The 17,116-nt window shown below is 40.4% G+C and overlaps 1 protein-coding gene across 2 annotated transcripts in view; it reads right to left on the reverse strand.

Moving 5' to 3' along the window:
- MAP1A (microtubule associated protein 1A) overlaps positions 1-17,116 on the reverse strand; it is a 233,399-nt gene that overhangs the window by 10,551 nt on the left and 205,732 nt on the right. For both annotated transcript variants that reach the window (XM_073618550.1, XM_073618548.1), the window contains 2 exons: positions 8,200-16,876; positions 2,088-2,323 (listed from right to left, as the gene is read on the reverse strand). In XM_073618550.1, coding sequence (XP_073474651.1) covers positions 2,088-2,323; positions 8,200-16,876 — 8,913 coding nt within the window. The remainder of the gene's footprint in view (positions 1-2,087; positions 2,324-8,199; positions 16,877-17,116) is intronic.

The following is a 17,116-nucleotide window of genomic DNA, read 5'->3' on the forward strand; positions in this document are numbered from 1 at the left end:
GTCACGCCCGCATAAGTAAATGGTGTTCAAACCACACATGTGAGGTATTGCCATGATCGCTAGAGTGAGAGCAATAATTCTAGCAAAAAACCTCTTCTGTAACTTAAAACTGGTAACCTTGTAAGACCACTGCGCAAATACGGTGTGTGACATAAAGTATTGCAACGACCGCCGTTTTATTCTCTAGGGTGTCTGAAAAAAAAAAAAAATATATATATATATATATATATATATATATATATATATATATAATGTTTGGGGGTACTAAGTAATTTTCTAGCAAAAAAAATGATTTAAACTTGTAAACACCAAGTGTAAGAAATAGGCTTGGTCCTTAAGTGGTTAATTTACCAACATTACCCGTCCAGGCGTGGCCAATAACCACTTCAGCCCCAGAAGGTTTTACCCCCTTAATGACCAGGCCATTTTTTGCGATACGGCACTGCGTACTTTAACTGACAATTGCGCGGTCGTGCGATGCTGTACCCAATTAAAGTTCATGTCATTTTTTTCCCATAAATAGAACTTTCTTTTGGTGGTATTTGATCACCTCTGCAGTTTTTATATTTTGCGTTATCAACAAAAAAAAAAGACAGACAATTGTTAAAAAAACACAATATTTTTTATTTTCCGCTCAAACATATCCTATTAAAAAAATGTAAAACTTCAAATTTCTTCATCAATTTAGACCAATATGTATTCTACTACATATTTTTGGTAAAAAAAACCCAATAAGCGTATATTGATTGGTTTGCGCAAAAGTTATCGCGTCTACAAACTATGCGATATTTTCATGGCATTCTTTATTTATTTTACTAGTAATGGCGGCGATTTTTAGCGGGACTGCGACATTGCGGCGGACAAATCAGACACCTAACTGACACTTTTGACACTTTCTTGGGAACCAGTGACATCATTACAGTGATCAGTGCTAAAAATATGCACTGTTACTGTACTGACACTGGCAGGGAAGGCGTTAACATCAGGGGCAATCAAAGGGTTAAGTGTGTTTCTAGAGGGTGCTTGCTAACTGTGTGGGGGATGGTCTGATTGGATGAAAACAGAGATTGGTGTTCCTGCTTTGCAGGAACACAAGATCTGTATCTTCTTCCCTGTCAGAACGGCGATTGACCTTGTTTGCATAGGCAGATTGCCATTCTGCCTCTCTGGGGAACAATCGCGGGTGGCATGCCAGACCCGATGACTGGCTCCCCCTCTGTCCAATCAGCGCGTGCGCCCCCAGTGTCTATTGCACAAAATGACGTACAGGTACGTCGTTTCACGTAATAGAGCCGACCTGCCACAATACATCTGTCGGGAAGTGGTTAAAGTAGAATTATAGGCAAAACATTTTTATTTTTTCATTTTTGATAGAGTAAAGGAGGGTCAGGTTTTCTTTTGCCATCTGCGTCCCATTGTGGAGATTTCCTTTCACTTCCTCTCCCTCAGCCAAACAGGAAGTGAGATGAAATCCCTGCAAATTAAGGGAATTCCTTGGGGACCCCCAGATCACCTGAAATAGTGTCCCCATTGGAAGATTTCTCCTCTATTTCTTTACTAGGGACAACCCAAAATTTGGGATTTTCTTTTACTTTCTCTTTCAATGATAATGAGAAACAGGACACATAGAGAGGATGAATCTCAATACCGGGGCACAGACAGCAATAAAAAACTGACAAGTGTTCTAATCCCTCTTCACTCTATCCAAAACGAAAAACAAAAAGTTTTGTCTTTAGTTATACTAAGCAATACCATTGCCATCTAGTTGAACCATGGAGCAGCGTGAACTTTGGCAGATTTGACCATACTGTACATGTGTGTTTATATAAGGAGGATTCAGAAAGTAGTTGTAAGATATGATACCATTTTTATCACCTTTTGTATGACCACTGCTGTTCTGCATCCTAAAGTGTTGCGAGTTACCTTTTTATTCATTTATTTTTTTATACTGGAACAGTCGCTGTTTTTTTTAAATTTACTATGCCACCACTTTAATGTAACAGTTGTATTGTTCTGTAATTTATGGTCTGGTAAGTAATAAAATCAGTATATGACAATATAAGAATTCTGATAACAATCTTACTTACTTGTAAATTCTCTCCCCATTGGGCCTTTCCTTCCAGAAGCGAATCAAGTACAGCTCGATTTGGTTCTCCGTTGGCTGCATCATTGCCACTTACAACATAATACGCAGCTCGAACTCTTTTAAAAAACTCCATATCAGTATTTTTGCTATTGCAGTGATTAGGAATATATGCCAGATCCACATAGACAGGTGGGCCAGGAGGAATAGAAGAGCTTGACTTAGTTGAGCTGCTTGTACCTTGAAGAGAATACAGGTGCACGCTCAGTAGTGACCAATGTATTCAACATACTTATACTTTAATCTTAGATGTCTTATTTTAATAGGATAACAATAATAATTCTTTACTGTAAGAGCGGCAAGGATGTGGAATTCCCTTCCACAGGCAGTGGTCTCAGTGGGGGGCATCGATAGTTTCAAGAAACTATTAGATAAGCACCTGAACAACCGCAACATACAGGGATATACAATGTAATACTGACACATAATCACACACATAGGTTGGACTTGATGGACTTGTGTCTTTTTTCAACCTCACCTACTATGTAACTATGTAACTATAATAGCATATAAGTCTAGTGGTCCACTGCACATTACCAAAGCTTCTGTCAGTTAAATTTAGGTAAGTATGCATATGTTGAGGGGGGGTAGATGGTTGTGAGCTGAATGAAGCTCCTTTCTTTTTGCAGTCAAAAAGATTAAGAACTGAAATTGGATGGAGCCCCAAGAAATGTTCTATATATCATTATATATGTATATATATTTCCTTAGATAATTTTGAAGATGAGTAGTTCAGACCTTATTACCTTAATACCTTATTGATCTATTAACAAGTCTGAATATTCAAGTTTCATTTTTCTATTGCTATTTCACTATATTTTATCATTGAAACCACAAACTTCAAAGCCCTGTAATATTTTGTTGCAGATAGGAATTGATTCTTGATGCTGGTCAGTGAGATTATACTGGACATCAACAAAACTTTTCTGTATGCTGGACAGTATGTAGTGAGTACTGGGCTATGGGAGTATAGAGTATTCTGGCAGTAAAACTGAACCTCATTGCCAGCAAATTATTTCTATACTTGAGATGGGTCCTATAATATATGTGATTATGCATTTTGTATGCAAGGCAATGAGACTATATAGTACAGTGGCTAATTCATCAATTTACGAAAGCTGGTTCATGAATTTTAAAAACTGCCTGACTTGACAAATTATTACTTTGGTATGACCCATTTGTAACCACAGAAATATAGTAAAACATCCCTTAGTGGATTAAAACTTACAGTGCCTGATTTACTCAAGGAAACGCTTGCAGTGCAGGCTTACATGAGCATGCGGATGACCACATCCATAGTGAACGCAATCCCTAACTCTATCTAGCCTTGCATTCTGTTCCGATAAGGTACACAAATAATTGTGTGTCAACATTTTACTCTCTTTTACTAAAGCAACCGACTAGATAAGCAATCAAAAACTCAATGCTCTTAGCAAAGCAGCAGGTAAAAAGAGAGGAATTTTGAATTACTCGTAAATTCCATAACTTGGAGAATGGGACACAGGCTCAGTATTCATAGATCCTGAGTTATATATAGGTTTGTACCTTCAGGTGATTGGACACTGGCAAGCTTTTGAAGACACACTCCCTGGACACATCCCCTTTCACTCTATCTCACTCCGTGAGTCCTCAGTTTTGTAGTTTGTAATGCATAGTAACCAAGGAATAGAAGGGAGGGTGACCTGTGTTCTATACTGTACTCCAAAATTTGGAATTCACAAGTAAGTCAAAACTTCTCTTATCTAATGTAATCGTGCAGTATAGGACACAGGCTGAGAATTCATAGACCTTGGGATGTCCCCAGACAATGAATGAGAAGGGTGGGCAACAACTGGTCAAACAAAATTGTGTCAACAGGCCCAACAAGGGTCAATAGATCCAACTTCAGAGTGTCGCTGCAAGATCCTTGTGGCTAAAAGCTGCTTGCTCAGAACACTGGATGTCCACCTCGTAGAACTTTGAGCATGAATAGAGGACTAGGTGGCAGCCTTACAAAGCTGGGCTATGGGATGCCAGAATGGCCAGAAAACTCCCACCAACCTAAAAGCAAAGAAGGAGATTCGTCTTGGAGAGTGTAAGTGCTAGTGATCAGATGTCTTATCTGTAGAGCAATGGTGGACTTGAAAGCAGGATGTAATTTGCAAGGTCCTGAGGATGAGACAAATATGGAAATCCATCTTCCTAATTGATGCGGTTTGAAAAATCCAACAGGATCTCCTCTCATTCACATATAGATACTGTAAGCGCCACAGCTCTTAAATATCAGGGTCCCCAGAGTTGATTGAAGAATTTGAAGGTAAAATGATAAACTAGTTAAGCTAAGAGGGATTTCTCTGTAAGGGAGAAAGGTCAATCCCCTTAGGAGACTAGCAAAAAACTGAGGACTGAACAGGGTAAAGCCCGGTACACACAGGCCAAATGTTGGGAGACACATAGGCCACCTTGTCTGACAAAAGCCTTGTGGCCAGCTTCTGTTAGACGAGCACGCTGGAAAGCCAGCAGCCAACTGACTCCCGATCAGCACTCTCAGCCAACGGTGGAGAGCACTGATCGGAGTGTTCTGGTGGGGGGGGGGGGGGGGGAGCTGGCAGTTTTCGGGCTGAATGAAAAAAAAAACTCATAGTGTGTACTAGGCTTAAGGTTAAAGGGAAGGTGCCCAGGGGGAATTTCCTCAAAAGCTTACCAATGTCCAATCACCTATAACCTAATAAGCCTATAACCCAGGGTCTGTGAACAGCCTGTGTCCTGTACTGTATGATTAAGATAAATATATATGCAGTGCTGTGGGAACAAAACAAGCAGAGCATGGGTATTTATTGTAAAGAACCTGTTCAGAAGCAGCAGCATAAAATATTGTGAACTCACTTTGGCTGCCACCACAGCAGACATATCTGCACATGTGCACTGTAATGCCCAATTTTTGCTTGCCCACGCCCATGTAAAATCTCTGAGAACGGTTAGATGGAGCCCAAAAGATTAGAAATAAAATACTTTAGACATCTATTCAGGTGCTGGAGCATATGCTCCATAGCGAGTCACACCTATCAATAAAATTGACATATGTATGCCTAAAGCAATATTACATTGAAAAGACAAAAAGGTTATTTATTGCAACTTACCAATCCCGAAATGTTGTGGCTGTAACAATTTTCCTTTATTTTGTAACCTGAATATCAGCCCAGTAACACACTTCCTGTCTTAGGGTGTCTAGATGCACTAGCAGATTTAGGGCTCACTTCACTAAAGGAGATTGCATATGATATTTGGGTCATGTATCCAAATATCACATGCAAAATTGAAAAGCTCAATTTACTGTAGGTTTATGCATTATTTACCACAAAAATAAGAAGTGTTTGGTAAATACCGCATAAACCTAGTTAAAAGTCAATTTACTAACAAAAATGTAAACAAACGCATTTGTTAAATAAGTTGTGGTCTAGCCAGTTGTTAAGCAGCCAGCATCTGCCGGCATCCTTAACAACCAGGGAATAGCTGTTTTTTTAAGGAGCCAGCATCCACTGTGTTCTTAACAACCAGTGTTTCATCCTCTGTCAGCAGGGATTCCCCACTGACAGAAGGTAAACAAAAGCCCAAAAAAAAAAAATGTGCGGTTTCCCCCCTCAATCCACCCGTCACAGCAGGAAAGAAGGAGGGAATGAGCACACACCCTCCGAACCCCCCCAACAATAACAGATCACATGCCCTCAACATGCCACCCCTGACACTTGGCTCCTGCCAACTGACACGCCACGCTTAAGTCAACGAGGGAAGCGTGGTCAATGGCATCATGTGCCAGTCAGCAGAAGCCGAGCAGTAGGTTTTTTTTTGTGCGGGTGGTGTTCATCGTGTTTGAAGATAGATCTACATGGGGGGGGGGACATTTTTCTTTTTTTTAATAAAGGACTTGTTGAGGGGGGTTTCCAGATTCTGCTAAGTCATCCCCTCCACGTCTGAACAACCACAGGGCCAGGGTTGTAAGGAAGAGGCCGTTGTCCTCATCAACAAAGCACCCCCCATGTTGAGGACATTTGGACTGGTATGTTTTATTTTTGGCATGAAGTCCCCCCAAAATCTTTAAAGGAACCGAAGGGTGAGCTTTGTTTTGTTTATAAATTGAACTGTCAGCTCTTTTGTTTACATTCTGCTGGATAAGTCAAGGGTGCTGGCTCCTTAACATCCTGCAGCCCTAAGCTTAACTGTGAAATTTAGCAGTGGTAGGAATCAGGGGCGTACCTAGAGCATTTGGCAACCGGGTCAGATCCTATATCTGACACCCCCCTACTTTAAAAGGTAAAAACACCCCACTGTGCCCCCTGCATACCTCTGCACCCCCAATATCTCTTTGTTACTACTGTGTACCCCCTCTCCACAACTGCACCTCTGGACCCCTTTACATTACACAGCCCCCCGCAGCTCTGGACCCCTTTACACTACACAGCCCCCCACAGGTCATGACCCCTGCACATTACACAGCCCCCCACATTATCTCTGGATCTCTGCACATTACACAGCCCCCCACCCCAGCTCTGAAGTCCTGCACATTACACAACCCCCACACAGCTCTGGACCCCTGCACATTACACAGCCCCACCCCAGCTCTGGACCCCTGCACATTACACAGCCCCCCCACCCCAGCTCTGGACCCCTGCACATTACACAGCCCCACCCCAGCTCTGGGCCCCTGCACATTACACAGCCCCCCTCCCCAGCTCTGAACCCCTACACATTACACAGCCCCTCACAGCTCTGGACCCCTGCACATTACACAACCCTACACCAGCTCTGGACCCCTGCACATTACACAACCCTACCCCAGCTCTGGACCCCTGCACATTACACAGCCCCCCCACCCCAGCTCTGGCCCCCTGCACATTACACATTGCCCCCCCCGCAGCTCTGGACCCCTGCACATTACACACAGCCCCCCCACCCCCCAGCTCGGGACCCCTGCACATTACCCCTTCCTACCTTACTGGGGCATGCATGCAGAGCTGGAGACACAGCAGCACAGAACAGAGGGCGGGAACTGCTGGAGTTAATTTTTCATATTAACAAGCTAATGATTTGTTGCTAGGACCACCTAGCAACCAATCACCTGCTGGTTAACTTGAAAAGTTAAGTTCAGCAGTTACCGCCCATCCTCTATTCAGTGCTGCTCACTGTCTCTCTCCCCTGGCTGTGAGAGGTGCAGAATGAATCTGGCGGCTGACCCTGGGCGTCAGTCACCCGGGTAAGATCCACACATGGGCACCCCCGCACCCTGTCACAGCTCACCTCTCCCTGCCCTGACTCTCACAGCGCCGCCACTGCTGCCTGTGCCCAGCGCCCCGCTGTCACTGCTTCACTCGCGGAGGGTGCCTGACTGACACCCCCCAATGTGTGCCACCCGGGCAGACCGCCCCCCCATCCCCCCTCTTTGGTACGCCACTGGTAGGAATACCACAGTTAAATGTTTCACTTCATGTTGCAGCTGGAGGTCCAGAATGAGTTAAAATAACATACAAGAGCACCTTAAATAACGCAAAATAAAAAATTTAACTCATGAGATATTTACTGTATGTTTTTTTTGTGAACATTCATGAGTTAAATACCGCATTTGTTATTCATTCAATATTTAACTCTTAGTGAATTGACTCCTTAGATAGACTGGACTAATAAATTAAAGCCAAACTCCAGCTAATGCTCTTTAAGTGGATAGACTAGCAGTTTTTTTTCTTTTGGATTAAAGATTTTACATAAACAAATAAAAGCTGACCAATGTAAGCACCCTTGCCAGTTTTAGATGGTTTGTCTTGACAGCTCGGTCTGTTAAAGGAAGGTTAAAGATAACAGACACACTGGCAGGATCACCAAGTGAAAAAGGAAAAAAAGCCTCTCTTATAATTAATAAAAATAACTGCTAATTCTAAAAAATAACTTTGACATATGCCAGCAATATGCATATAGGTAGTACACAGCATTCTTCAACATCCATCAAACCTCTAGTGTGCACACAATTTTAATTATGATAAGCGGGCATTAAATGAACTTGAGGCATAGTTCAAAAATGAAATTACCTGTAGATTTGATGCTGTTTACCAGCTTGCTAGGATTACTGCTTCTAGAAAAGTCTTCTTTGTCTTCTCCCCTAGAGGAATGGGTCTGCAATGAAGTTTTTGTTTTTTGAGATTTCTCTGTTGTTTCTTTCCTTGCTGTTGTATGTTTTGAAGATTTCTCTGTTGTCTCTCGGGATGTCTGCTTTGATAGTGTTGGAGAATGTTTTACTTTAGATTCCAGCTTCCTAGCAGGCGAAGTAGATTTGGGTTTATTTAAAGATTTTCTAACGCCTTTAGCTTTCTCCTTTAGATCTTTTTTGAGCAGTTTTTCTCCTTTACCCAGGGTTAATTCATTTACTAACATTTCAGGGTCTACCATACAGACATCAGGATGTGGAGGATGAGGATAGGGATCCATCATTGGAGCTGGATGTGGATCGTGACCTTGCCTTGAGCTGCTGTGGTGAGAATTTCCCACTGCTTTATCTACAGGAAGGAAGTCCGCATCCTCATCAGAATCCATTGCTGCATCAGCTGTTATTGATGGACATTCTTCAGTTTCTGGTGGAACATCAGAATCTGATTGGGAGGATCTAGAATCGCTAACAGATGTTGGAGGTGTTTCCTCAGCAGTGGTCCCCTGAACATGACGGGTTGACCCATGATGAGACCTTCCCTTAACTGAAGGATGACCTTCATCTTGTGACACGTCACTATCATCTGAAAGGTCAAGGGGGCTAGGGTTTATAAAAGATGGAGAGAGTTCATCTTTCTTGTGTAAGTACTCAGAGGAGGATATTTTGTGCTCATACTCACTTGATGTTCCTAGGCATGGTTCATGCTCATGGGAAGCATCTCCATGATCTTCAGGTCCTCTACCTTTTTGTGTATCTGGAAAGTAAGGTTGGAATGTGTGGTCAGGAGACACAAGAGAAGAGGGCCGGTTTGGTTTTTCTGTATCTTCCTCAGAGTATGGAGAGTCTCTATCAGAATCTGGAGATGCTTTTTCACCCATTATATCTGAAGAGTAGAACTCCTTTTCAACATATTGTGAATGTTGAAATAATTCCGGCATTATGTTAACCTCTGTGGGGCCATTTGCTGCTGACAGTTCTTCTTGTTGATGGGGTGGAAATGAAGTCAACACAGTAGAAATTGTGGAACTGCCATCCATATTTTCTGCCTGCGTAGGTGCTATATGGCCACTAAAAATTTCTTTAACAGCATCTGTTTTTGAAGTGCAAGGTGTTCCTTTGCATTCAATTCTACAAGGCAAAGTACAGTCATCCATATCATAGGAGCTTGCAGACTCATGATCATCAGTGGCATCCCTTTCCCCCGGTATACAGGGTTTGGCAGCATCAGCTGGAACAAGAGGAGAAACATCCCACAGATTCCTGACTGCTGGCTCAGTATCTGAAGAATAACTGCTAACTATCTGTGAGTAAAGTCCTTCAGCAGTGTCTTTTTTTACTGGAGTGCTAGCTTCAGAGGATGTTTCTGATGCACTGTGAGAATCTTTTTGGTAATCTGCTTCTGTGTATTGTTGACTTGAAACTTTTGAATATAAAGGATTATCTTCAGATGAGCTTAGTGGTGAGAATTGGGTTAAAGAGAAGGAATCTTTTTTGTAAGCCCTTTCAGAAACCTCGAGGTATTCGTTCTGTCCTTTTAATGATGCAACTAAGACATCTGCACCTAATTCTTTAGAATCTGAAAATGACAAAGAGTCATAATGTGGTTTGTATGATGCAGAAGATGCCAAACCTTCAATCTCTTTTTCTGTAACTAAAAACATTCCAGATGAATACTCAGATTCAGTAGCTGAGATTGCAGTTTCTGCAACACCAAAAGATTGCTTCTTGTCCTTACCACATAAAACACCACTTTCTAAAAATGAATCTGCTTCATGGGATTCAATAAAAGCTTCTTTCTGATGGTAATCTATCTGGAATTGAGATTCAGGTATATCCTTTGTAAAATCACTTTGTAACTTGAAAGGAGAGTATGTGTAATCCATTTCGCTATCGTCCCTATGCTCTTTTTGTTCGTCTTCATGAAAGCTGTGTTCTGTTCTTCCCAGTAAAGAATGTTCAACAGTTTGAGCTCCAATTAATTCCTCAGTTTTTGCTCCAGCCTGCACATTAAAGTGTTCTATTTCTACATCTTTGTGTTCAGAAAGAATACTAAAATTAGCCAAGTCATTCCTTTCCTTAACATCATCAAATGTGTATGTTTCGTATGGCCTTTCTATATCTGTATGCAGAATGGGATCCTTTGTCTCCTTTTCTGACTTCTCTTTGGCTCCTTTCTCCAATTCAGAATCACTTGCATTTTCTTCCCACATGTCTGTTTTTTCATAATAAGAATCTTTAACCTGAACAGGTCTTATTTCAGAAAGGGCAACGTTCTGACTAGCTAAATTCATGTTACCATCATTTATTTGTGAAGTATGGATGTAAGAAACAGCCCTATCTTTGTGACTATGTGCTATTGTATCTGATTTTTGTGAATGATCCATGCAGCTGGATGATAATGCAAACTGATCATCTATATTTTGTGTTTGTATCTGTTCAAATGACATATCCGTGTCTAATTTTTCATTACTGTCTGATTTAATACTTGACTTTTTATCAATGCCTGAGCTTGCTAAATCATGTTGTTGTGTTTCTGTGTACTCAAATGTTGAACGGTCTCCTTTCCCTTTTGGAGACATTGGTGAAGAGAGTTCCTTTTCTCCTGATGTATATAAATGTGACTCCTCCTCCTTTAAGGACATTTGATGACACTGTATGCTTGTAGATACTGCATCAACAGAAGGAATAGTTGGCTTTTCTTTCTCTAGATAACTAGCACTTGTTGGCTCAGTCTCTTCCATGATGTGCCCAACTCCGGAAACAGCAATCTTCTCATATATATCTGCATACTGAAATGATTTGTCACCTGGATAAGGTGTTGGTTCCCGTTCTTCAATTTTTTTTGTAGAACAATATATTTCTCTTTCTTGTGCACTAGACTCAAATTGACTATGAGATGATGTAAAGCTGGAATCTGTAGGATAGTCCAGTGAAGACGGAGAAAGTTTTTTGTCCCGTTTTGAAAGCAGATCGCCTTTTGTGTTATCTAGTTTGTCTCCCAAACTATACTCAGTAGTGACTTTAGACAATGCTAGAGTCTCTTGGTATGATGTTTCCACATATTCTTGCTCTGTGCATTCTCTGGAATATTCATATTGTTCATCTTCCTGTTTTAACTTTTCTTTATAGGCATTATCACTTGATTCCTTGACTGGAGAATGTTCATATTTATCTAATACATTTACAGTATCCCTGCCAAGCTGAAGATCACATTTCTTTTCAACAAAATCACTATCATGAAAATAAACTCTTGTATCAAAGACAGGTTGTGAATATGGATACTCTTCTTCCTCTTGTGAATCATGGTCTTCAAACCCCTTTGCTACAGGCAAAGAAGCTTCCTTTATTTTTTCTGTAATGCCATCTTGATGGAATATAGGCTCGATTGCTCCATCTTTCTTGTCCAATAAAGCATTAACAGGTGAAGAGGTTGTTACATAGGACAGTTTATCTAAGAGATCAGCTTCATCCGATTGATATGTTGTTTCTTGTTGCAAGACAGATTCAGCAGGTGATACCTTGTCATCAGTGAGATGAATTTCAGCAGATATGTAAGAAGACTCCTGCAAAGGGTCTATATGTTTATCCTCTTGGAAATGTGCATATGCTGTATCCAAAATATCCCTCTCTACTCTATCAGGTGTTGACTGTTCTGAATCCTCTAAATTTGAGGCTGGCTGCTCCTCCCAGTCAGAAACATCATCAAGGAAGGTGCTCTCGCCTTCTTCAGTATATCGTAGCTTGCTTTCTTTTTTAACATATTCTATTTCTTTTACTTCTTTTGACTCTGTGAACCATATTTTCTTCTCTGTGTTTAGTTGTTTAAGATAGTTATCTTCTGTAGTGAAACCTTCATTAATAACTTCCTTTTCTGAATATATGTCCTTCTCGAACATCTTTGAGGAACTCTTATTTTCCTGTGTGGTTTCTGTAGAATCTACAGATTTTAAATAGTTCAGAGAATATTCTACATCTGGATAATCTTGGCATGGTTCTTTATAAGAGCTTATTTTTACTGATTCACTTTCTTTAAGAGCACTGTGAGCTGCAAAAGATAGTGAATCCGATTCATCAGGGCTTGAAGAGGAAATTACTGGAGATTGTTCCTTATGTAATACTGGTTCTTCAAGGTTATATGCATGTATCTTTTCCACAGATGATTCCTCTGAATGGGTTTCTTTATCCTCTCTAGGTTCTGTGGTATGGAGAGAGAGAGGCTGAAACTGATCTTGAAAATGTGTTTCAGGAACCTCTTCTAGATGTTTTTGATCATCCTCAAAGCTTTCCTGTGTGGATAGCAAAGATTCCACATATCCCTGTGACATTTCATCAGACACATATCTTGTTTCTTTTTGTTCAGTTTGATCTTTAAACGGCAAAGAACTTTCATTATCCAAATATGTTTCTTTTGTTGGACTACCTTGATATGTTTCATTCACAATTGGACTTTGCTCTATTAATGACATCTGTAAGGAGGTGTCATCTTCTTTTCCTTGTTCTGTGAAGGAAAGTGACTTAGCATCTCCGAGGAAAATATCCTGACTACAACTCACTGGTGACATTTCATCTTTTCCAAGCTTTTGGTCTTTAATATCAACATAATCTGCATACTCTGGCATCTCTTTGGGTGACACTGACTGGAATAGATCAGTCTCTGGTTCTTGGACATGTGAAGATTTCCAGTCTTCATGGGATATTTCCTTAGATGCGACTGTTTCTTCAAGCTGCATGTATGGTCTAGAACCCATTGATGGCTCTGTAGGAAGCTCACTGAATGGAGCAAGGTCAATGTTTTTTTCAATTACTTTGTCTTCCACGCTCTGGATTATTTCTTTCATTGCTGGCAATGTTTCATTGCTAAAATTATCATAATCTTGATCTCTGGTGTATGTTGGCTCTTTTGATGTAAGGGTTTCTGATACAGTCACCTGCTCTGCAGTTTGAGAAGGCACTTCTTTTGATTTATAATGCTGCTCTGTGCATTTTTCATATAATTCATATTTGTCATGTACTTCATCTTTCACATCTTCTGCATGTGTAAGTATATCTGCTGCTTCAAATAGTTCAGCTTGTGTAGTCTCAGATCGGTCCTCAACAGGTGACTGGTGGAAAGGGGTGTGTCCTGTGCTTGTAGGCCCAGACTGAGTTGGAGATGCCATTTTAACAGTACTATCATCAGGACTCAAACATCTTTCCTCAGTCTCTGCAAAGATGGAGTCAACTTTCTCTGATTCACCACAAGGAACAGAGGAGGAGAACTTTATATCCATGCCATATGTATATTGGACATCAGCTTGCTCATGTTCAGAAAATAAAACAGAGCTGTAATTTCTTTCATCTATTGTACCAATATCTGTAGTCTGATTGCTTTCCTCCACCTCTGCAAGACAGCTCTCATAGGGATGAACTTTAGCAGAAGAAATCATTGCCTGAAAATCTTCTGGAGGTGGAGATTTGAAGCACTTATCTTCTTCTAGAGAAGAGGTTGGTGATATTGTACCAGCAGATGGTAAATACTCTATGCCCTGGGTAGCTTCAGTATGGGAAGAGGGAATGCTGTTAGCAGTGTCAAGAAGCAAAGAGCTTTTGCCTGTCTCTTCTGTTTTTGGTGCAGTAATAGAGGCAATAGACTGGTCTTCTGCAACAGATGTGGCAAAAGAAGATAGTTTGTCACATTCAGTAATCGACGTTGCTGAAGAAACATGTTCCTCTTCTGCAAGAGGTGCTGCAACAATATTAGTGGAATAACCCACTATTTCAGGCTCTTGCACTCCATACCCCTTCACAGTCACCTCAGAAGAAGGTATAGCCATGATACCATGTATTGCATCAAATGATCCAGGATGATCTGGAACTGAAATATCATAACTTCCTACATCATACTGTAGGTGAGGAATTCTTTCTTCCTGCTCATCATGTATTTCTTCGTCAGAAATTGTCTGCTCAGTTTCTGAATAGCCAGGCATAGTTTCATCTTGGATGTATGATATGTGCTCAGCAGCAGTTCCAGATGACAAAGGGACACCAGCCAGGTATGAGGGCTCCTTTTCTGCATCTTTTTCATAAAGATTTGATGTATCTGTCTCCTTTTTTAGTGATGTAAAATCACATGACATATTTTCTTCTTTTTCATTTAATTCTTCTTTGTACTCACTGTCCTTACATTTCAGTTTATCTTCAGCTTCTTCGACATATTCCTCCATTTCTTCTACATCAGCTTTTTCTACCACCTCAATGCTCTTCTCTGTTTCCTTTTCATCTTTCTCTTTTTTACTGACATAATCATCTTCACATCGCTCAATTATTTCTTCCTTTTGCTTTCTATCTAAAATGCCCTTTTCATCCAATTCATTTTCTTTATCTTCATCAGTTTCCAAGTCTTGTATGTCCAAAGTTGGCATAGATTCTAACCTGCTTCTCCCCGACACTCTCTTTTCCACGTCTGGTGTGTTCTCATTCTCTTCTTCTGTTGCTACCTCTTCCTCATATTCTGCCATCTCAGCAGGTTCATCCATTGCTGCACCTTCATCTACCAATTCATTTGTGTCATCTATTTGGTACAATGGCTTCTCTTCATGCTGTGAGTCTCCCTCCACATCAGTAGTGGTAATACCCTCATCTGGAGACTCAATAGGGCTTTTTTTATCAGATGTCATCTCTTCTATTTCATTTTCATCTTTGAACTGATTTTGTATAACTAACATATCTGATAGTATGTCTTTAGTAGTATCCTTTTCTAAAAGAATAGCATCCTCTTGTTTTTCATTGAATTGCTCCAGTTTTCCTTCAAACTTCAACTCCTCAAAATCTTTGGTTAGATCTTCAGGAGATGACATAACTGATCTTTGTTCTGCTATATCAGCCATCTGTGGCGACTTTCCTATGGGAACTTGTTGTACGCGACTTACTTTTTGTTCTGATATAGCATCTTTCTCTGCTTTACTCTTTATTTTTTCAGCCCTAAATTTGCCTGGAACTTTTGCTTTATGTAGTGTTTTTCTTACTTCAGGTGTAAACGGTCGTAAGTCAGGCTTGGGTAGTTTCCTAATTTCAGGTTTAACTTCTCTTTTTTTCTCTTCTTTCTTTACATCTTTCTTTTCTTCCTTTTTAACATTTTCTTTCTTGATATCAATTTTTTCTTTCTTTATTTCTTTTTTCTCTTTGTCTTTTTTTTCATCAAGTTTAGAAATCTTGTCCTTGATAGACTTCTTGCCTGTTTTCTCTTTCAAAAGTTTCCGCTTTTCAGCTTTTGCAGAATCAGTTGATTCTGTTTTTGTCTTTTCAATCTTTGAAGGTTTTTCAGTATGTTTGTCTAAAGCTTCTTTAACCTTTTTCTCAGTTTTGGCCTCTTTTGTGATCTCTGATTTAACTTCCTTGACCACCTCTTCTGAAATGTCTTCCCTTTTACTTGGTTTACCTGTGCTTGGTCTTGTAGATGATTTGAGACTTTCTTTGCTGTCTGCCCTTTGTTTGATTTTTGTGTGCTTACCAATAGATGGTGGGCCACCAGCAGAAATGTCCTTCTGTGTTGCAACTGGATACCTCAAGAAATCTAAATGCTTAAGCTTTTCAAGACCTTCAAGAATTTTATTTTGTGGTGCATTTCCAGGAAATAAAACACGTACTATTTTTTCAGTTGGGCTTGCTGGGAGCCAGACGACTAGAGCAGTGATGGACGTAAGATATGGTACTGAAATTTCACCCTCTTTGCCATTTGCTAGAATTATGCCAGTTTTTGCTTTGCTGTTTCCAGCCCATTTTTGCATTAAAAACTGCATTTCTTTGCTGTCTTTCACTGGATTCAAAACATACATATCCAACCTTCCAACGCCCATTTTATGAAACAATGTTATGGGCTCTATTGTGTTGCTCACTACCCTGTATAAAGGCTCTGCTTTTATTCCTAATTTATTTAAGTATTGTAATGTTAGACAAGCTTCTTCAATACTTCTTTTAACCTTCATACCAGATTCTGGCATTTTGAGTTTATCTGGTACATTGAAGAACACAACCCCAAGCTCTGGGGATATTAGGTTCTTCATCCAGTCACTATAAGCAGTAGAGCCCTGAGATTGTTCTTCATCTTGTTCAGCTATCTTTCTTTGAAGAAGTCCATTTATTCCAGGTAGATTATCTGCTCCAATATGTGTCAGCAATATGGAGTCAATCCTATCTAAATGCCGAACTAGCTTCCAAAAGCAGGATTTCCTTTCAGACCCACCATCTACTAGAATATTAAATCCATTAACAGCAAAAAGGGCAGAGTCTCCTCTGCCGCCAGGAAATATGTAACAACATGGCTTTGACAGTTTCAAAAAACCACCAGAATTGGGTGGCTCCAGGAGATCAAAAGGAGAAGGAACATCGACAGTCTCTGAGACATAATCTGCAAATTCCGAAACCCCATCCATTGCAGGTAAGACTGGTTCAGGATTGAGCTTTAAACTGATGATATCCTGGAAATGGGAATGTCCAAGGTTGCACCAATCACCTTCTTCCAAACAAGAAACCGTTAAAGAAGCCTTGATCTCTGGATCAGTGTTACTGAAAAGCTGACAAACCTGCAGTGACAAAAGCAGAAAAAAATAATGAGTTACTCAACCCTGACGAGAAAGCAATCTTGGACTAAAGGAAACTGAAGTTTTTTTTAATTGATCTACCCAGCCATGAATGATACATAAAGATAAAACCTCCCATCCACAGCCCTTGAACACAACAGCATAATGCAAAGCAACTAATTGGAGGAGTACTGTACTGGGTTTTGATCTCTGTACACCAGCTGTGGCTATTATAAATAGTTC

The sequence above is a fragment of the Aquarana catesbeiana genome, linkage group LG03 (assembly GCF_042186555.1).
Source record: "Aquarana catesbeiana isolate 2022-GZ linkage group LG03, ASM4218655v1, whole genome shotgun sequence".
NCBI lineage: Eukaryota > Metazoa > Chordata > Amphibia > Anura > Ranidae > Aquarana > Aquarana catesbeiana.